General features: G+C 54.8%; 1 protein-coding gene across 3 annotated transcripts in view; it reads left to right on the top strand.

Annotated features, from left to right (window-relative positions):
- Nucleotides 1-20,931, top strand: part of FANCA (FA complementation group A) — a 30,114-nt gene that overhangs the window by 3,946 nt on the left and 5,237 nt on the right. For 2 of the 3 annotated variants that reach the window (XM_045293570.1, XM_045293571.1), the window contains exons 6-32: nucleotides 2,436-2,509; nucleotides 4,538-4,656; nucleotides 5,496-5,578; nucleotides 5,698-5,731; nucleotides 6,629-6,695; nucleotides 8,218-8,330; nucleotides 9,113-9,189; nucleotides 9,610-9,751; nucleotides 10,074-10,207; nucleotides 10,897-11,007; nucleotides 11,424-11,519; nucleotides 11,604-11,660; nucleotides 12,158-12,246; nucleotides 12,723-12,783; nucleotides 12,864-12,913; nucleotides 13,415-13,491; nucleotides 14,350-14,454; nucleotides 14,708-14,838; nucleotides 15,074-15,144; nucleotides 15,310-15,406; nucleotides 15,575-15,762; nucleotides 16,217-16,313; nucleotides 17,009-17,179; nucleotides 18,096-18,169; nucleotides 18,427-18,555; nucleotides 19,397-19,481; nucleotides 20,430-20,581. In XM_045293570.1, coding sequence (XP_045149505.1) covers nucleotides 2,436-2,509; nucleotides 4,538-4,656; nucleotides 5,496-5,578; nucleotides 5,698-5,731; nucleotides 6,629-6,695; nucleotides 8,218-8,330; nucleotides 9,113-9,189; nucleotides 9,610-9,751; nucleotides 10,074-10,207; nucleotides 10,897-11,007; nucleotides 11,424-11,519; nucleotides 11,604-11,660; nucleotides 12,158-12,246; nucleotides 12,723-12,783; nucleotides 12,864-12,913; nucleotides 13,415-13,491; nucleotides 14,350-14,454; nucleotides 14,708-14,838; nucleotides 15,074-15,144; nucleotides 15,310-15,406; nucleotides 15,575-15,762; nucleotides 16,217-16,313; nucleotides 17,009-17,179; nucleotides 18,096-18,169; nucleotides 18,427-18,555; nucleotides 19,397-19,481; nucleotides 20,430-20,581 — 2,684 coding nt within the window. Of the gene's footprint in view, nucleotides 1-2,433; nucleotides 2,510-4,537; nucleotides 4,657-5,495; nucleotides 5,579-5,697; nucleotides 5,732-6,628; nucleotides 6,696-8,217; nucleotides 8,331-9,112; nucleotides 9,190-9,609; nucleotides 9,752-10,073; nucleotides 10,208-10,896; nucleotides 11,008-11,423; nucleotides 11,520-11,603; nucleotides 11,661-12,157; nucleotides 12,247-12,722; nucleotides 12,784-12,863; nucleotides 12,914-13,414; nucleotides 13,492-14,349; nucleotides 14,455-14,707; nucleotides 14,839-15,073; nucleotides 15,145-15,309; nucleotides 15,407-15,574; nucleotides 15,763-16,216; nucleotides 16,314-17,008; nucleotides 17,180-18,095; nucleotides 18,170-18,426; nucleotides 18,556-19,396; nucleotides 19,482-20,429; nucleotides 20,582-20,931 lie in introns of those variants that run through there. The other variant, XM_045293572.1, reaches the window with a different exon arrangement.

The raw sequence follows: 20,931 nt of genomic DNA, 5'->3' as shown, positions 1-20,931 counted from the left end.
GCCGCTGAAGTTTTCTACTCCCATAAAGATTGAACAGTCTCAGAAATCTACACAGACTGTTCTGTTCTGGCCCTTTGGGTCGCTCTGAGTCCTGATTGGCTCAGTGGCAGTGAGTTAGGTTTGGTTCCCTGATACCGTAACCATCAAAGAGTTTTTCAACCACTATTCTGTTGATTTTGGGGGAGCCGACATAATCTCTGTCCAATGGCCGGAAAGCTACCAAACATCGTATGAATTCTATAGTGAGGGTGGGCTGGGGAGGAAGGTGCAGTTTCTGCTGCTCTGGTTGGGAAAGGGATATTCTAAATTGCCAGGTATTTAATGCCACCTGTCATCACTAGTGTTCGAATGGAATACATCATAAAAGTGTGGTGCTCATGGATTGGGATAACAGTTGTATGAGTCCCTAATAAAATGTTAAAAAAAAAAAGAGAGAGAGCACTGTAATTCCATCTAAGGTAAATGTTAATTTATCTTACATTAAAAAAAAGACTAATAGGGGAAAAAATCGCCTCCAAAGGGGGCTCTCCTAAATAATTATAATGCATTTAAATTTGGGAATAAAATAGGTTCAGGGAAAACAAATGAAGCCATCTTTGACAATGCTATCCATCACAGAGGCTCTGCCTTACACCACATTACAAGGCGCTATAGTCAGCGTTTTGACATATGAAGCTTTCTCCTGAAAGGACAGATTAGCACCGAATCTTTGCTTACCTCCCAGGGGCACAGAGTTTTAGTTTGGAGGAGCAGGTGTTAGTTACAGGTGCATTAATATCAGTCCTTTACAATGTACTTAGAATTATTTTATGTGTCTCATAGAGTTCACATTGGAGAATGCTTCATATGCCCTTGAAAAAAAAATCCTAGCATTAGTAGGTGAAATAGTCTATCGATATCTGTTAGGTCTAATTTATAATATTGCTCAAGTGTTCTGTTTGCTTGTTCAACTGAAGTTTAGTTCTTATATGGATTATTGGAATGAGTTATTAAAGTGTCTGACTATTGTTAAAAAAAAAAAAATGTGGTGCTCAACCTTCACAGTTGTTACTATGAGGTATGTTACTATTCTCCAGGGCAGTATAGTAAATTCTTACTGCCAGTCAGTCAGTCCTTACTCTTAGCAACCCTATAGGGTAGGGAAGAACTTACCCTTTGGGTTTCCGAGACTTTAAAGCTTTATGGGAGTAGGCAGCCTCGTCTTTCGCTCGAGGAGCAGCTGGTGGGTTTGAACTATTAACCTTGTGGTTAGCAGAGGAATCCTGGTGGTGTAGTGGTTACTCATTAGGCTGTGATCCTCAAAGTCAACAGTTCAAAACCACCAGTCTCTCTTTGGGAGAAAGACGGGGCTTCCCTCTACCATGAACAGTTACAATCTCGGAAAGGCAGCAAGGGCAGTTCTACTCTGTCCTAAAAGGTCATTATGAGTCGGTATTGACTCAATGACAGGTTTTTGTTTTTTTGGTAGCGGTTCAGTGAATAGTCCACAGTGCCAACAGGGCTCTTTCTATAGGAAATTATATATTTAAAATTATGTATCTGATCTCTCTTTGAACATTTTGAATTCAGTAGGTTTATAAATTTCTGAAGGGTTGAAAGAACTCAAAGTAACCACTTTGTGGTAGTGAGTCAGTTTAGCAAGTACATAGGAAAAGGGAAGAAGAAACTAAGGTGTTGTCCTGTGGGGTTTCCCCTAGTCTTTTATGCACCATATATTACAGAGTTTTTTGGTTCCTGGGGCAGTGGTGTGGGCCCTGCACTTTCTGCTTACTACTTGGGAAAACGGGCAACTAGCTGTACATACCTGAGATGACACAGATGTACAAAGAGCAGACACCTGCATCTGACTAGATGGTTAAGAAGCCTTCCTGGAAGACTTTGAAGCTGCTCAGGTTTTAAGGGACGTGTAGGTGTTAGCTGGGTGGAGCAAAGAAAACCCCGTGGCCCCTGGGAGCAGCCCATTCTGACAGATCAGAGGGTTTCCAACAGGTGCGTCAGTGCCCAAGGACAGAGAGTTGTCCTCTGGGCAGGATAAGCCTGGAGAAAGAGGCCAGATCGTGAAGGCATGTGTGCCAAGCTGAAGCGCTTGGACTCTATCCTGAAAGCTGTGAGGAGCTGCTGAAGGATTCTGAAGGGGCCAAATAAATGCAGTTCCGTTTGGTTTGTAAATACTGTGTTGGCCATAGTGTGGGCTAAACTAGGGTGGGGCCAGAAGCATCCCTGGCCTGGTGAGGGCGGAGAAGAGAACTAAAAGAAAGCTATTAGGACGTATCTGGTGCTGGGTGAATCCAAAAGCTATAGTAGATGAACCGTATTCTACACATGTGCTGGTTACTCCCATTTAAGTTTCAGTCTAGCATAGTGATGGACACCCAGGTTGAGCATCTTGGAGACAAGCCTGCATGTAAAGGGCTGATGGAACTGTAACTCTGCAGGATTCTCTGGTGCTGGAAGCTGTGTGGCATCTTCATAAACAGAATATTGTGAGCCTGCAAGAGCTGCTGGAAAGGTAATGTACTACGATGCTTTAGTGTCACTTAAATATTACAGTGGCTTATTTTTTGCCACCTAGTCCAGTGTGAATTATTTATATTCCAAAGCCAACAATCAACTTAAAAAAGGACATTATTTTATTATTTAAAGAGACTGGGAATTAAACTCCTTGTGCTGTAATGGCACAGGGGCTCCTACATTGGGCTGCTAACCGCAGTGTTGGTGGTTCAGACTTACCAGCTTCTCTGAAGGAGAAAGGTGAGGCTGTCTGTTCTTGTCAAGATCGATAGTCTTGAAAACCCTGCCGAGCAGCTTTATGCTCTGTCCTATAGAGTTGCTCTGAGGTGGAGCGGGCCTGATGGCAGTGTGTCTGATCATGCATACATGTGAATGTTTTCTTGGTACAGCTCTTGTGATAAAGATATTTTAAAGAACTAAAGAGACACTCAGGTAAATATGGATGATGGAGCATCTTTTATTCTTTCCTGAAGTTTGATTAAGAGTCAGGAAAGAGATTTTTCAAAAAGGCAGAACTTTTTTTTTTTTTTTCCTTCAAAAAGGCAGAACTTCCTAAAGATAGGAAGTGACAGGCGAAGAGAACAAAAACAGAGTTTTGGAGGTCGGAAGCAGGTGGACCACTGGTGAACACCTTCATGCAGCAGGGTGCAGAGAAGGAAAGCAACCCTTTCTACTCTCTACTGCTACGGTGCTCTGGAATTGAAGGCACTGGGCTCTGGAGGTGGAGGTGGAGGGGCGAGTGACTAAAGAATTGATGGAAAATACACTAAAGAATCATTTGGAACCTTGGATTTTCTAGACAGTCAGGAGCAAGCCCACCCCTCACCCCTACCCATAGCTTAGATCCTAGGTAAATCAGAATAAAAGGTGGGACAGGGATGCGTCTATTAAAATACTAGAAGAAACAATAGGAAAATACTTTTATAGTCTTGAAGTGGGGAAGCCTATGTGACAAAACTCAGAAGATTCTAAGGAAGATTAATCAATATAACTAAATTAAAAACATGTTTTCTAATATATATACACCTAATATCAAAACACCTAAATATATAAAGCTGAAACCGACAGAACTTAAAGGAGAAATGCAATCATAGTTGGAGGTTTCAGCACCACGTGATCAGTGATCTTTATAACGAGACAGAAGATCCACAAGGTTATAAATGACCCTACAAGCCAATGGCACTTACTGAAGTTTTAGAATACTCCACCCAACAGCGGCATAATACACATCCTCTGGGATCATTTCCCTTGAAAAGAATAAATTAAAGAAGTGCAGTACTGTCTTGTACAGTAAAACTGCACAACAAATAATTTAGTCAACTGCAAGAGGCGGGCAGACACCTGTGTTCACAGACTGGAAGACTTACCGCATTTCTGTGCTGCAGCTCTGTAATGGACGTGTTGCAAACTGCAGCCCCTTTGTGTGTTAGTTTCCTACTTGTGCTACAGTGTTAGTCTCGTGTGTTATAAGTGAAAATATCATTTTAAGGTGACTGTCCTGCTGAGATCGATCTGCACATGGCAAGCAATCTCTATTAAAATCTGATGGGGCTTTTTTGTAGACATTAACATGGACACTCAAGGGACCTGGAATACGGGAACAACCGTGAAGAGAAGGCAAAGTCGGGTGGGGGGAGGGGTTGTTCCCGTCCATCTCCACCCTTTCTCTAGGGCTATAGCTATCAAGACTGACGCAGGCCTAAGGATAACTACAGATTCATGAGCTAGAGTTGAGAGAGCTGCAGAAGAATCACCACGCTTGTGGCCATTTAGATGGTCCACAAGCATCAAGACCAATGGGGAAAGATTCGTCTTTTCAACCCGTGTCTGCTCTTTAGGGTAGAAGCCCATGAGAAGTGAGGGGTGCAGGGTGCACAGGGGTGGACCGCTCAGCAGGACCTGGAGGCCCTTGTGTCCGCCAGCCCTGTGGGAAGTCCTTGGTGCCTGAGTTGTGGGCAGCTGCCAGTGCACACCCATAGGCCACCTGTCCCAGTGAAGTGAGGGTTGAAATGCCGTGTGTCTCCAGGCACTCAGACGTGCAGGTCCTGGTGGTCTGGCTGTGCAGGAGCCTGGGCCTTCTGTGTGAGCAGGTGGAAGCGGCGAGCCCATCCGTCGATGTGAATGTCACCAGGGCAGTGCTCGCTGGTGAGTGCAGGCTCAGCCTGGGGGAGGCAGGGTTGTCTGCTCATGGCCAGCGGGATCCATCAGGTCCTGGGGGCTATGATGGATGGGTGGCATGATGGGGCTCCAATCATTGGACGCCACCTGTGCCCGTGTGCTGGACCCAAAATATCCTCATCAGTGAGTCATGAGAGGAGGCCTGTTCACACGGGCCGGGAACCACAAAAGATACAACCCTAGCAGAGCCTTTTCCTCAAAATCTTGGTGGTGGTCCTGACTGCTTCTGACCCTTACCGCTCCTGTAACCTGGTCCCAGATAGCTTAAAAATCTTTGCCTTTAGGAAATCTTTGAATCAAAAAGAAAAAAAAAAGCTAGAAAACAGTGGATTCACTAAAAGGCCTAGCAGTTTGTCACTCTGGGTGCACTGTACTCATTCTGTCTGTCTTTTTTACTCCAGTCCCTTGGGACTGTGATCATTTTGAAAGGTGTGAGTGTCAGCTGTCTCCCCAGAATGGGCCCCGAGCCTACAAAAAGGGCAGTGGACTTTAGAGATTGGCAGCAAAAGTGCCTGCAACAACTCTTGGAAATGGATGGCAGTTCATGTGCTTTTAAAAAAATCCTTAAACTTGAATTATTGTGGGTGTTTCTGCCTCAAATGGGACCCTAGAAGAGAATCTGGGTAGATACTGTGATTGGATTGTCTGGTTTTACTGGTGGAGCAGCCTTGTCCACATCTTCCCCCACTCGCCCTGCCCCCGAAGCTATGGACCACTCGTATGCAGGGGTCACCCTCAGAGGTCTCTGCCTCATACAGATGTGTGGATACAGCTGTGTGTGAACCGTTGCATGTTGCTGTTTTCAGACTTCTTGCAGATGCTGGTTTTGAGGGGATTTCAGGACCCTGCGGAAGGGAGGAGAACTGTGGAGCAGGAGAAGCTGCCTCAGGTAGTAGGGGGCTCTCAGGCTCGCTCAGCCTGTGGACACCTGGCGCCCTACAGCCGCTTTGTCCCCTGCACTCGGAGACTGCCTGTGTGCTGCTCAGTGACGTGCCCGTGTCTCCACAGGTCGCCTCTGAGATCCTGCAGAGCCTGCTGGACTGTGAGTGTCTGCACCACACTGAGGCTGAGCCCCATACCTCCTGTGCCCTCCTCCTTGGAGTGTCCCATGCTGGGTCCCTTTCTGGGGGCTGTTAGGGGGACTCCCCTCCACTCTCCCTTCTGCCTCAGCTCCTGGGCCCAGGGTTTCCTGAGGGGCTGTCGAAGGCATGAGGCCAGGTGACCTGGGGTTCTGGAAACATCTAGTTTGCCTCTGACGCCCTAAAACCGGGCCCTGTAGTAACTGTAGGCACTTGTTCTTCGTGCCACGTGTGGATCTCTGAGAGAACATGTGCCTTCATGCCCTCGCTTCTCAGCCGTTGGGCTCAGATCAGGTGCAGAGCTGTTCTCACCATGGAGTCTCTGGTCCGCCCTCCCCCAGGGAACAGACGTTCAGTGAGCTCCTGAGGTTGCTTCATTCTCTCCACACCTGACCTGGTGTTGCCCCTGCCCCCCGAAAAGCTGCAAGGGTCAGGTGTTATTCTGGAAAAATCTACCTACTCTTTATCTTCCTCTCCCCAACTATAGCCCCTTCCCCGTAAGCCTCTCCACCCAGGCTGGGAGAACAAAGAGAACCATGCACTTTAGAGGAGGAGCCAGAGGTCTGGGGTTGGTTTTAGGGCAAGTGCTTGTGGGTGAGACAGCAGAGCCACCCCGTGGCCGGTGGCTGTAGACGTGGTGCCTGCTCAGGGCTGAGTGTGGTCAGCATGGTGCCTGTTGGGGGGGGTCCTTGTGTCATGTAGTGTGCTCAGCCCAGGGCTATCACTGATAGTAGCCAGAGGACCAAGGACAGTAGCCTCCCATTGTCCAGACCCACAGGCACTGACAGCCCCGCTGCAGAGCACACCTCCCGTGGGCTGTCCTGCAGCTCTTGGAGCTGACTTTGGTCTTTTTGCTCCAGGTGTCCTTGAAGCCCTGGCTGCCAGTGAGCAGGAGGGACCTGCAGTGCCCGGGGCCGCGCAGTGCTGGTGAGTGGCTGTGAGCAATGAGGGTCTTTCCAGCGGTGGGTGCTGAACCTGAGCTCTGCTGCTGGGGTGAGTAGGGGCAGTTCAGCCTCCTGGGGTTTTCTTTTGTCTGCTGGGCCTGACCCCTTGCCCCACCTGCGTGTCCCGGTCTCCTCTCTCTTTCCTTCCCTGCTGCCATCGGGCCCCAAAGTCTCACCTCAGCCAACCATTGGGCAGTGACCTGCCAGTGCTGCAATGAGTCGCCAGCTTTGACAGACTGCCCGGCGGTCTGCATGGTCAGCCTCCCTTGATCTGGGAGCTGTAGCGTTCTTGGAGCCCACCCTGTGGGAGGTGTGTGGCTTTCAGGAGGCCTGGCCTGTGTACCACCTGTCCCTTGGGGGCTTGCCCCTCAGGGGCCTGGCCTGTGTGTGGGCTCTCCCTCAGGGGCCCCATCCTTTGTGGTGGGCGGCCCAGCCCTCCCTCTCTGCTCCACTGGTCCTCTGTCATCTTGGCTTCTTTTCTAGATGAACCTGAGCCTTGGCTCCCTCTTGTCAGGGGCTGAAGATGTGGTCAGAGAGCCTGTCCAGGCTTTAAAGGAGGAGGCCAGGGGGTCTCCCAGGGCTGTAGGCTGTGCTGTACTGGCTGTACGCCCTCAGATGAAGGGGCAGTTCTCATCAGTGCTGGTTCGCTTTTGACATGGGGTGGGGGGGCAGCCGCTACGGCTCCTCCTGAGCTGTAGTATTAAATTAAAAATGACACGGGGGAGTGGAGGGCCAGCCCCCACCCTCTGATAATACTACCCATGGGTTCAGTAATGCACAATTGTACGGTTGAGATATATAAGTATTATATTAAAGTCATCGAGAGCATGAGAGATAATACAGTAATACAGTCAGACATATTACATGATAGCATTGCTCACCTCCGCCCCGCTTGGTGGTCCTCGGTGGTCCTCGTGGGGGGAACCCAGCTGCCAGAGCAGGAGCCGCCTCCCTCGCGGGAGCTGCCCTCTCATCCACCGCCTTCATGGGAGCAGCCCCCCACGGGAAGCAGCCCTCCTTCCTCAGCTGCCCTTTGCCAGCCACCCTCGGCCGGCCACCTCCATGGGAGCAGCCCCTCCTGACCACCAGGGAGCCTCCTTACTTATTGCTAACCACACATCATATCACTTTAGGGGGATAAATCACAGCATCATGCATCACAGAGAGGGGCAATACAATTCACAACAACCTGCGTCATAGGGAGGGATTGCAACATAGGCAATACAAGCAATAGGAGGGGGATGACCTAGTCATCTTAGAGTGGTCCCAGGCTTGCCTTTGGGCACTGCTTCAAGGGAACAATAACAAAGGAATAGGCCCTATTTGGGGCAAGTCAGACTATGCAGTCTGGCCGCTCTAGATGGCTGATGTTAAGGAGAATAACCTCTGACCTATTTTAGCTGCCTAATGAACAGTCATTCTCAAGCTAAGTCTGGCATATATTTTGGGGAGACAACTTAAGAGAAATCCTTTTCCTCACACTGAACCCCCTCCCACATTTTCAGGCTCAACATGTTCAGCGGGCAGATGTACTGCAGTATAATCACAATGGATGCACCAAAGAGATTTTTTACCCATGCCCTGACACAGATACTCACCCACAGCCCTGTGCTGAAAGGTGGGTACCTGCTGGGAATAGGGACGCAGTGACCTTGGTGGCATGCTCATGGCTGGTGCACCATGGACCCTGGGCCTGACCCTGGTGCTCTGGTCACCAGACTGCTTCTGTGTAGGGGGGGCTGATCATGTGTGTGTGTAGTTGCCATGGCCCCCCAGGGAATGACTTTTCAGAGGGAGTGCTCTTAGCAGCTCAGAGGGAGTTATCCCATCCGCTCAGAGAGGAGATCTGGACTATAGCCGGGTCCAGAGAGGTATGGCCACCTAACTCCACTGACATGGAACGCACTGCAGGTGTGTCAGGACACATCAAACTGCAGAGGCCACGGCTGGGTCCCTGACCTGTTGTGTAAGCGTCTTGTGCAGCTGCGACCTGTTTGAGTGTGCTGAGTGTGGGAGTGGTGGTTCCCTAACTGCCTCCAAGCTTCCCGTATAAACACAGGGCTCTGGCCTACTCTGCCCACAATCATGAGCTGTGGTATGTCCCTTAAACGTAGCCATGGGGCCATGGTGTGTCCTTCTCATGTGGCCAAGGATGCAGTCAGCTGTGGTGTGTCCTTCCCATGTAGACGGGCTGTGACGTGTCCTCATGTAGACTTGACTGCAGTGGGCTCTCCGCCCCCCAGGCTTGCGTGTCCCAGGCTCGTGGTGTGCCCCAGGCCGCAGCAGACTTTAATGGTGCCAGACAGGAAAGGTCAGCCTCACTGAAGGAAACAGCGATGCGAGGTTATTTCTGACATTGGCAATTAGATGCATCCTAACTGTGGTCTCTGTCGAATGCAGCATCTGATGCTGTACAGATGCAGAGAGAATGGAGCTTTGCAAGGACCCCGCCTCTACTCACTGGGCTGTACCAAAAGGTGTGTGCTGAGCGTCCGTACCACTCGCTGCCTCACGCAGGTGGTGGGGTTTTAGGCTTGCGGCCCATGCCCTGGTCAGACCTTGTCAGATCATGTAGGGATTGTTGGCACCTGGCACGCACCTGCTTTCATGTGCAGGGAGCGGTGGAAGTGCTGAAGCCTCGGTGCCTTTTTGAGGGGCTGGGGGTGGGGGTGGGGGGCGAGCCTGCTCTGATGCTAAGGACGAGGTGGAGGGGAACCTACGCTGATAGTCAGGACTCTGACAAGCCACGCTATGACAGCGTTAGGTTGGGGATGTTAGAGGGGCTGGAGGACAAGCCACGCACTGACACTCAGCGGGGATGGGGGGAGCCACACTCTTGATGTTAAGGGGGTGGGCAGCGAACCTAGGCTGATGTAGGGGGTGGGGTTCTGTTTCAGCTCATCGTGCTACTGAGCCCTGAGGAGTTCCTGGGCCATATGCAAGAGGTTCTGGACACGCGTGAGGTGAACTGGCGGCTTGTGCTATCCTGTGTGTCCACTCTGGTCGTCTGCCTCCCGGAGGCGAGGCAGCTGGTTGGAGGTGGGTGTCAGTGGGGCTGTGACTTGGGTTCCCCTATCACCAAACACGGAACCTCGTGGCCAGTTGCTGTGGCATGAGAGTGGTCTCGGCAGCTAGCGTACTGGGAGCCTTGCAGCTGAGGGGGGCTGCTAGTGCAGAGGCCCCCACGGCCCACTTGGCACTCACCTGGGACCAGGTCCATGATAGTCGCTGGGACGGTCATCTCTCCCAGCAGCTACCTAAGCAGTGCCATGTGGCAGCTGTTGGTACCCTCATTGTGTCCAGTGCTGTGACTTCTCCCCACTAGACCCTGGGCCTTGGTGACTGTGCTGCTTCTCTCTAGACTGGGTGGCCCGCCTGGTGGCCCGCGCATTTGAGAACTTCGACCCGGAAAGCTTGGTCCCTGCCTTCCTGATCGAGCGCCAGGCTGCGCTTGAGGGCCCTGTCTTCTTCCCGCCATACGCAGACTGGTTCAAGGTGGGTGCTGAGCGCCAGGCTGCCCCCTCTGACACAGGGAGCGGCAGGACTGCATGGGGCCATGTGATAGGGGCGCCTCCAGGGGAGAGGGACCACAGGAGAGGAGGACCACTTCAGGGGTCCTAGTGTCAGCTCTTCAGGCCTGCTGCCAGCACCCTTGGGATTATCTCCTGTGGCAGAGCTCCTGTCAGCAGCATCTGACCAGGGGCCTATGATGGGCGGTCTGGCCATGGGACTGGAGGACACGCCCAGTCCCGTGTCTCTGCCTTTTCCTTTTAGAATCCCTGCCTCTGCTGCCCCGTGTCCACACACCCCTTCCAGAAGGTGGAGCTCGGTGCTGGTGCAGAAGCCCGGAGGGGCCCTATGCCGGTGCCCAAGGAAAGCAGGGCAATGGCCTTGCAGCTTCCTCCCCTTGCCAGCTAAGCACCTGTGGGGCCTGCCTGGGCTCTGTTTGGGGCAGCACCGAGGTCCCTGGAGCCGGCCCTCCTCCCTCCGTGCGGAGCTGTGGTCTCTGCAGAGGGCTGTGCTGTGTGTGGAGTTAGAGAGGCCTCGGGAGGTCCCGGCTGTCCGGCTTCCTTGGCTGCAGACATCATCCTTTTTTGGTCAATTTTGCATCTGAGTAGCTGTTCCCATTTGTAACCACCGAGGTTGGAGCATCACTGCCAAGTTCCCGCCTATGTCCCCTCCAGGCCACGTTTGGCAGTGCCCGAGGCCCCCACAGGCGCAGCAAGAAGGCGCTGGTCTTCCTCTTCACGTTCCTGTCAGACCTTGTGCCCTTTGAGGGTCCCCAGTACCTGAAGGTGAGGGCCACCACGCTTCCCTTCCGCTGCCAGTGGGGCATAGCCACTCTGACAGGCCAGGTGGCTGTCCATGGGACACCTTGCCTGGTTCCCGGGCATTCTGGTGCCTGTGGGCAGGCATCACCCAGCTTTGTTAGGGACACGGTGTTCTATGTGCAAGAAGCTAAGTGGGTCAGATGTAGCCCAGCACCCAGCCCGCCACCCTCGTGTGCTCCTAGTAGATCCCGCTGTCCATCTATCTGTCCAGGCTCAGACACTTGGCAGTGGCCCTGGCACCTTTCTCCTGGATGGAGTTGCTCCCTCCTCTGCCCTCGTCTCTGTGAGGCTCCCGCTGTCTGTGTGGCTGTGGTTTCAGTGTTACCAGCCCCGTGGACAGTGTGCACACATTCTGGCTCACTGGGCGCCTCCCCCCTTAGGTGCATGTGCTCCACCCGCCCCTGGTCCCTGAACGCCTGCGCCCCCTGCTCTCAGACTACGTCACGTTAGCCCGCACTCGGCTAGCCGACCTCAAGGCAAGTCAGCCGCCTGAACCTTGGTCAACAGACATGCCCGTCACGTCGACGTTGCTCTGTGCTCACCCTCCTGTGTCCTCCAAGGTTTCCATCGAGGACATGGGGCTCTACGAGGACCTGTCGTCAGGGGACCCCGCTCAGGTGAGCCTGCACCCCTGGTGATGGGAGGGGTGCCCGGGGCCCTGCGCAGATGTGCGATAGCCCACATGGCAGTCATCATTGGCAGGAAGTGCTGACATGGCTTCCCCAGGCACACCGCCCGCCCCCCCCCAGGGGTGGCCCCAGCTCAGACCTGTCATCTCCAGGGGTGGTGTGGCTCAGAAAGAAAGCGATTTGGCATAACCACGTTGTTGTTGTTGTTGTTGTTTTACAACAGCTTGGTCTCTTTCCTTCCTGCCGATCCTGCTCTTAGGGAGCAGATGGAGGTGGAAGGGAGTTCTGCTGGCAGGACCAGAGGTGGCAGAGGAAGCGGCCTAGAGCCCTTGCCAGTGGCCTCGAAGGGCAGGCTGCCTCCGGGTTTCGGAGGGCAGGGAGAGTGGGAGAACCCCGTCCTTTGTCCGGGCCTCACTGCCTTCAGGGCACTGTGGACACTGGCCTGCTGCTGCACTATGCTCATCCGCCCTTCCTGCCCCCGGCAGCCCCACAGGCAGGCGCTCCAGGATGTAGAGAAGGCCCTGGAGGTGTTCGAGCACTCGGGAAGGATCCCGACCACGGTGATGGAGGCCAGGTGGGCGCGAGCCTGCACGCAGCTGCAGGGGCCCACGTGCTGAGCATAGCCAGCGAGGCCGGGGTTTGGTTAGGAGCTCTCCTGGGGAGGCTGTGAACTGGGTTGTGGGCCTGCCTAGCACAGGCGCCCGTGGGGCAGCAGTGGAGCCTGACCCTGCTGTATAGGACAGTGGGAGCCTGGGGAGTGGGGGCTGACTAGTCAGATTTCCATGAACTTGGTTTGGTCCCCAAACACCTTGGACCTGGTTGGTCTGTGTGGGACAACCTCTGAAGACCATGGTGCAGAGGACTTGGACTGCTGGCCATCCCCGGAAATGGTAATCGGCTCCAGGGGAAGCCTTACAGTGACCTGACATGGGGCCAACTGTGGGCCTGCTGAGTGCAGAGGGGACGGCTTCTGGGGTTGCAGACAACCTTACACGTGGAGTGCTACTCGTGGCGCCCTTGCTTGTCTGACCACCGGCTCCTCTGTTACAGCATCTTCAGGAGGCCCTACTACCTGACCTACTTCCTCCCTGCCCTGCTCAGGCCACGTGTGGTCAGTATGCTGCCGATCAAGTACGTGGCCCTTGGGAGAGCGTGCCCTATAGAGCCTCATCTGTTTTTCTCTCTTTACAGCTGCCCAAGACCCCCGATCCCCGTGCAGCCTTCATTGAGTCCCTGAAGAGGTATGAAGCCACCTTGACTTCTTGACAGTGAAGCCCTTGGCTTCTTGACAGTGAGCAGAATAAGCATCACCATGTCTTCATAGAGCACTGGCTCAGAACTAGTCGGTTAGGGTTAGCTCGGAAGGTCGCTTGCCTCACTTTCCCATCTCAGGGCTCCACGTCACAATGTACAGCAGATCTGGGCCTGAGCTTGGAACCCATCCTCTGGGCACAGCTCACAAGCTCCTGCCTGCGCAGCTGACAGGTAGAAGTTCTGCTTGTATGGGCGGTATGTCCACACATGCCTGTCCACCCGTGGGCCTGGCTCTCTGAGCTAGCCACATCACAGCCAGAGTTGCAGGGCCACGTGGTGCTGACTTCTTTGTTTAAATCTGTGTCCCAAACAGGCCAGCCTGTGCTCATGTGGTATGACATCACTTAACCTCTTCACTGGTGGCTGGATTGGGAGCCGAAACATTCATTCGGGTCACAGTTGGGCTGACTTGTTTCCTTCTGATGCAGAGCAGATAAAATTCCTCCGTCGCTGTACTCGGATTATCGCCACGCCTGTTCTGCTGCTGACCAGAAGAAACCAGAAAGTAAGGTCACCCGAGGGCGAGCCCATTCGCTCTCCCTGGTCCTGGGCCCGTAAGCATCTCGCTACATGACCTGGGGTCACTGGGTCTCACAGTCTCTCCCTTGGTGGCATGGGGTGACTTGGTCTCCTGGGGAGTCCCTCAGTCCGGCTGGATGACGCTCCTTCTTCCTAGCTCTCCCAGATTCACGGGGTCACTGCACAGGCCGAGTGGGCTGTGGAGGCAGCGGGAGGGAGGCTCAGCTGCTTGCCTCTTCCGCTCACACATCAGCCCTGGTCTCATGCCGTGCTCTGAGGTCTGGATGACAGCCCTGCTCTGAGTGTGTCCTGTGCCCACAACAGTCACCGGAGCCCTGTGCCCTGCACTCGCCCTCTCCTGCCACACATTTCCCGCTCCCAGACTTTGACTTAGGAGGCATCTGTCTTCCCTGCAGCCTCGTAAGGCTTCCGTGAGCAGGAGCGGAGCCATGCCTTTCTGTGCCGCTGGCCCGGCCTGCCCCGGTGGAGTCCCCAGGGGCAACTGCTGCTGTACAAGGGGAGCGCTCACTGCTTGCACCAAAGTGACTGTCCTTTGGTGATGTGAAGGTCTCATGAGGGTTTGACCATCACCTCCCTCTGGGTGTGCACCTGTCTGTCTCTGTGAGGGGCAGGAGAGGTGGCGTGGTCTCTCTGGACCCACTTCAGTGCCCCAGACAGCCGGCCTTGCATGTTGTGCCGTGCCCATGTGCTCCCCTTGAGTGCCGACCTCTGTTCTAGGATGTCCTCTGCTGTGACATAGGCCGGGGACAGAGGGCACAGTGGCATTGGTGGTGCTCTGCAGGTGATGGACACAGGGCCTGTGCTGACAGTGTCTTCTCCACAGGGCCCATGGAGAAGGCTGACCCCGGCACTTCCGGCGCCCTGGGTGCACTGGAGGCGGCCCTGAGGACGTTTCAAGCTGCTGTAGCAGACCCTGTGCAGGAGGCTGGTGAGGACACAGCGGGTTGGGCAGGGCAGGAGGTCCGCAAGTCTGTGGCCTGCCTGGGGCCTCTGTGGTGCAGAGATGTCTGGGTGGTGCCCACACTCCATTGGGAGAGCACGTGTGCTCAGGCTGGTTGATGAGGACACTGTGCCCTCCGAGAGGCTGGGCTGTGGGGAACTCAGGGTGAGGGGTCCACGTCGGCCAGGAGAAAGGCTGTCTGCAGCCGGCGTGGCCTCAGTGCCTCCTGTGCCACCCGCAGCTGTGTCTGCCCACATCGCCGTGGTCTCTGAGAGGCTGCTTGCTGTCCTGGAGCCCGATGACACCCTTGCCGAGGTGCCAGTGATCCCGCTTGATGTCCTCTCCCCAGAGCTTGGGCAGCCAGAGCAGGAGGTACACGGGGTCACTGTGTGGTGAGCGCTTGCAGGGGCATGGGGCGCGTGGACATCGTGGTTGACCGTTGCTCTGCGGGTGACACTGTGTCTCGAGAAGGGGCCGTGTTTTTATGAAGACCCCAGGCCGCAGTCTCAGGTACTCTCAGGGCGGTGGTACCCGACCGACCGGCATCCATCCCTTCGGTCTGGCCCGGGCTCAGTGCCACAGTCCACAGCATCCTGGTCTCCTCCAGGCCGTGGATCTCCTGCTCACCTGCTTCTGCCAGAGCCTTGCAGCCGCCTCCAGCTCCACCCCACCACAGAGGTAAGACGCCTGGCAATTTCAGGGGTCACCCTGTCCTGCTCAGGTTGGGGCTTGCCCTGCTTCTGGGACGATGTGGGCGGCTGGGCAGCACAGGGGATCCATGGACCCAAGTCCTGCAGCATCCCTCAGGGAGCGAGGCACCAGCCCTACCGCTCGCTGTTCCAGACAGGGCCCCTGGGCGGAGCTCTTCGTAAGGCTGCTGTGTGGGCGCGCGGTCCTGCCTGCTGTGCTGACCCGCCTGTGCCAGCTGCTGCTCCATCAGGTATGTCCTGTGGCTGCCTGCCCCTGGGGCATGGGGACATGGGTGTGTCCATGGCCTAGGTGGACTAGTGAGTGGGGGGTTTGTTTCACCAAGGCCCACCTGGAGCGTGCCCCAGTCCGGTGTTAGCCCACCCCTCCTCTCCTGGCATGCTCCCTCTGTCCTCTCCAGGGACCCCACCTGAGTGCCCTCCACGTGGTGGGGCTGGCCGCGCTGTCTGTCCACCTGAGTGAGTTGGGGCCGGTGCTTCCACATGTGGACCTAGGCCTACCTGCCTTCGCCCAGGGCCTTTCCATAGCCGCCTTCCTGGACATGCTGCTTCCCTGCAGGACCGGGATATCCCTGCTCCTCTGTGGGAGGTAGGTCCATCTAGACCTGGTGTCCCAAGCTCCACTGGGGTTCTGGGGTTGGTGGGGGTGTGGGTGTGCATTTGTGGGTGTCTACAATGATGAAATCCCGTTGGTTTGCCATTTTAAACCCATGCATGTCATTGAGTGTTTTCTCAGTGTCATGGTGGCCACTGTTGCCCCTGTAACTCTGCACCTCCCTGTCCCTGAGTGTGGCCTTGGTGTGGGCAGAGGAATCATGCAGCAGTGACATGTGAGGTGGCCGTGAGGCTCAGTGTCACATGAGTCTGAGCCTGCTTTCCTCGGCACTACAAACCGAGCCCTCCACATGGGCTGTAAGAGTGGTCCCTCCTCACCTGATCCTCACTGTGTTCCTCACTCTGGGGCCGTGTGTTCACAGCCCATCTAGCACTCACCACGTCATTCCAGAGTCCCTGCAGCCCGTGTGCGGTGTCTCCTCTCACAGGTTCTGTACGGCGGCCATTGCTTATGTCTTGTGCAAGTCTCCCTCGGCATCCTCTGACACTGGGCACGGGCGACTCTCCCCCAGGCTCGTGAAGAAGGTGGGTCTCCGTGGACAAGGGCTGATGGGAATGGACCAGACCATGAGAGACAGGCGTGAGCTGTGTCTGTGTAGCCTGCCGAGTGACCACGTGATCGAGTGGGAAGCTTCAGAGGGGACATGGCAGGAGGAGCAGGGCCTCCTGATTCCCTTTACATGGGAACTGATGGAGAAGCCTTTTTAAGTGCAGATTCCTAGGCTCTCCCAGATGAATTCCATCAGCACCTGGCCTGGCTCTTGGGGGTCCTGGTACACACAGGTGCGCTGTGGTGACTAGTCTCATATGGGACTCAGGAGCTCCAGGAATGGAGACTTGCTGCAGCTGCAGGACCCCCAGGGGGTCGTGGCCTGAGCTTATCACTGCCCGCCAGCTGCACTGTACAGCACTTACACAGCCCTTTAGGGTCTAGCAGTGCCCTGCGCCCGACACACAGCCAGCCATCTGGAGGACACGGTCTTGTCAGTACTGACGGGCTCGTTGCCAGTGAGGAGCAGGTTGCCGGATATGCTGAGCCAATGTGTAGCAGTGGCTTATCTCCTGATGGGAAAGAAGGAGCAAGTCCATCCATGTGCAAAGCCCTGCCTGGGAATGTTTTGTTGCGAAGGCAAACTTTGCAAAGAAGCAGCTAGAATCAGAATAGGTAAAGGTCCAGGGAGGCGGGTGTGCAAGTCTGACCCAGAACCTGGCTTCTTCAGTTCCAGTTTGTCGTGTTGAGACTATTCCCCGAAGCTCAGGAGCCCTGCTCTGTCCTGGGTGACATTCCCTGGAGGCCCCTGTGCCTGCCTTCTGTGGACTGGACCAAAGCCGCCCTCCATCTGTGGGGACACAGGGCTTTCCGACAGCTGCTGGAGGAGAGGGAGTTTCAGGTGATACCCTGCTGCGCCTTTTCTCTTAGGCCTTTGCTGGACTCACGGGTTTCCCTGGAGAGTGAGTTCCACGTGTCCTAGGACAGGTGTGAGGTTGTGAGAAACGTTACAGATACCCTCTGTGCTGTGTACTGTTGCCACCAACAGAGACATTTTACAGAAAGTTCCAAGGGTGATTACAATGTTATTGTAACATTGGAAGGACAGCCCCACATACTTCCAGTCACTGATAGGATGCTATCAGGGTCACCAGGAGGATCCTGGCCTCTACGCCATGGCTGGGAGTTGCCGCACTTCAGAGCAGACCCCTGGGAGCTTGGATGAGTATCAGGAGACACCCACTGCTACCATCCCTGCCAGCATCCCCACGAACTCCCCCAGAAGCACAACTACCAATGTCACCATCACCATGTCTGCCAGAGTCTTCGCCAACGCCCTTTGACACGGCAAACTGCTCTGCTAACATTCACAACTCCTCCTCCAAGAATCCAATTCCCAGGTTCCCCAATAACACCTCTGCAAAAGTCCCCGTCACCTCGCCCAAGGACAGCCCCACATACTTCCAGTCACATCCCTTCAAATTCCCCACTGGCATCCCTACCAACTCCCTCAGTAGTACCACCAATGCCCTTGCCAGTTACTCAGCCACAGGCCTGCCAGGGTCCCCTCAACATTTCTTCGAGCACTGCCACCACCGGCGTAGGCTGCCCCTCTCGGCTGCTCTAGTTCTACACCTATTTCCTAGGCTCTCAGTTTTCTGGATGGTTTTGATCTTTCACACAAAAAAGGGACCTCTCATTGCTTTATTGCCAACGACTAACTGTAAGGAAGAGTAAGGAGGCCAGCACTGCCCGGAGTTGGGAGCGATGACACAGTTGGCTCCAGCCCGCAGGTGACACAGCTCCTTTCTGCTCAGTTAACGTACAGAGACTGGCTGCAGCTGGAACTTGGCATTCAGCCGGAAGCAGATATTCTCTCGGACGTGGAAAGGTAAGTGCTCAGGGTGTGCATGTGCCAGACTCGGACTAGGAAGGCGGTGAGGGGGCTGTGGTCTGAGGTTCCATCTGCCACCTCAGCAGCCATGTGGCCCAGGTGTGCTTTTACAGAGGTCACCGTGGGAACTAGACCTGGAGGCCTCACCAGCCCCCCTCAAACTTCCAGTAACATCCTTCCCTGAATCTCACTTGCATTTGCTCCAAGCATGGTGCTTACCTGTCTGCTGGTGCCAACACCTGTTCTCTGTGCAGGCGAGACTTTCACCAGTGGGCCATCCACCAACACTACCTGCCTGAGCCCATATCTGAGGGGGGATGTGGCGGAGACCTGGAGGTGGCCTGCAGAATCCTGACCGAGGAGATGATAGACCACTGCCAGAGGTTAGCATCTGTGTGTCTGCAGTAGTCTGGGCCAGCACTTGGGGCACAGGTTGAGCACATCAGGCCAGCTCTGGGGATGATCCCCAGGGCCACGGTCAGACTTCTGTGATAGGGCATCGCGAGAAGATGGAGCAGATGTTCACAGAGGGCCACACTCACATCTGCAGCAGAAGGGAAGTGTTCATGGAGGTCCAAGGTTAAACAGAGACACATGGCAGATGGTGGGGTGAGGAAACAGCCCTAAAATAATGGTGCTAGACTGTTGGGTGCAAGATGGGAGAAGTGTAGGGCTAGAGAATGGGGGGTGAGGGCAGGGGTGGGTTAACCGGAGACCTCTGCAAACAGAGTCTAGTTTTATTTTAGTGGCGTTGCTTGTGCGTCTGGTTGACACCTCTAGGAATCCATTGCCAGCTTCCAGGTGATGAAGATTGACCTTCCATTTCACCTAGGAAGGAGCTTTGATTTGAGCTATTGGGGTCTTTGATCCATGTTTTAGTTCATTTAGGGCTTCATGTTCCTCCCGCACAAGAGAGGACATCTTTATGCCCTGCCCTTGCAGGGGAAGGACATGCCAGTGACTGACTTCTTATGAGGCCCCACCCTGGCACACCTGGTTGCAATCCCACCTGGTCAAGGTGTGAAGCTCCGTGTGTCTGGGTTCCCTGCGCTGGTGTTTGGCAAACGGTTGTGTTATGTGATTCCTTTGCCAGAGGCACCTTTGAATCACAGTGGTCACTAGGGCCCCCTAGGTGTGCCTATGCCCGTGCCAGGAGGGCAGGGGAGAATTGGAAACCCAGCTTGGCAAGGTCACCGAGGAAGTTTTCCTTGTGTTTCACTCTAGTTCACGGGGCCAGGAGCGCCTGGAGAACCCCGATTTGGTCCCGAGAGGCCGAATGGTCAACCCAGATATTCTTTCCAGGTTGCAGGTGAGCTAGAGAACCCACACGTGGGTGGTGGGTCCTGTGGAGACACCTCTGAATGCATTAACTGTGCACAAAGGCCCCCCCAGCCTGGCAGAATGAAGACTCTGGCTCCCACGAAGCTGAGGCCAGACCACGGGTTTCGTTTCTTTTCTCCTTTTTTAAAATTTTATTTTATTCGGGCCTCTTTGACAGCTCAGACCATGGTTTCTGTGCACTCATCCATGGAGGACACCACAGAGCCCAAACCACAGTTGTGCAGCCTCCTCCATGCCACATCTCTGTTTACACGAGCTGGCTTCTGCTGGCTTTTGGTGGCTCCAGGTGCAGGTCAACTCTGAGAAGGGGCAGGCCGTGAGAGCCCCAAGATTTTGGAGGTGGAACTCTTCCTCAGGGTGGCCACTGAAACTGTGATTGTTAAGTCCTTTTCACCCAGCCTGACCCAGGGATGCAGGGCAAGGACAGTGCTCTTGCCTCAGTCGGACTGCTTGCTGCGGGTGGGAGTCAGGACGTATGCAGGACAGGCCTGCCGCCCGATTGCTGCCAGTTAGTGACCCAGCACTGGCCACGCAACACTGCGGCAAGGCTGGCACGGCCTTACTGGTGACAGTGATGTCCTGGGAACCCGCCCAGGAGAACCTGAGCGCCACGGGCTGTGACTGTTCAGGAAGGCTGATGCACTGAAGCCACCCCGTACTCATCCTCGAAAACACGCTTGCAAGCAGGCACATCTGTGCATGTGCACACGCACACGCATACCCACTTGCTCCCATACACACATGCGTGCATACTCGCTCACCCATCTCAGCCCTGCATGCAACGTGATGAGCATGGGTATTTCTGGCTTGGTTTTGTTGATTTTTGTACGTTTGGAATACTTTCCCAAGACGACTGCTTGCAGTCTCATATCCCAGTGTCGTGGAGAGGACCCCGTCACCCTGTGGTCTTTTCCAGGAAATGGTTGCTGAGCTGGAGCTGAGGCAGGGTGGCACTGCTGGAGGACACTTCCTCTTCGAGGTCTTCCGCAGGCGGCTGCAGGCGATGGGAAGCCCAGTGACAGTGGCCAGCAGCCTGCTGAGGCAGCAAGAGCTGCTCCTGCACAAACGGTACTGGTGGGAGAGCCCTGTGAGCAGTGCTAGCCTGTCAGTACTCATGTCTTGCCTGGCCCCACTGTGGGGCTGTGTGTCACAGGGTTCCCTCAGCCCCGGGTTCCCTCAGCCCCGGGTCTGGCATCAGAACCCTGACTGACTGTTGAAGGGTTAGGTGAAGGAAAATGTAACAAGAGGGGAGAGAGGTGCTCGGGTTGCCCACTGCAGGAGGACTACAAAGTAACTCCAACCTCCCACTCCAGAGGCTCCTTCAGCACAGGCAGTGTGCTCACACTGTGGCCTGGTTTTCACTCGGGGCAAAAATGGTTTTGTCAACAACACATTTGAATGTGCCCTGAGCCATGCCA

The sequence above is a fragment of the Echinops telfairi genome, unplaced genomic scaffold (genome assembly GCF_000313985.2).
Source record: "Echinops telfairi isolate 266 unplaced genomic scaffold, ASM31398v2 ScPeMD7_2291;HRSCAF=2852, whole genome shotgun sequence".
NCBI classification, from domain to species: Eukaryota; Metazoa; Chordata; class Mammalia; order Afrosoricida; family Tenrecidae; genus Echinops; species Echinops telfairi.
Note: the sequence above shows the minus strand (reverse complement) of the source record. Positions and strands in the feature narration are given on the sequence as shown.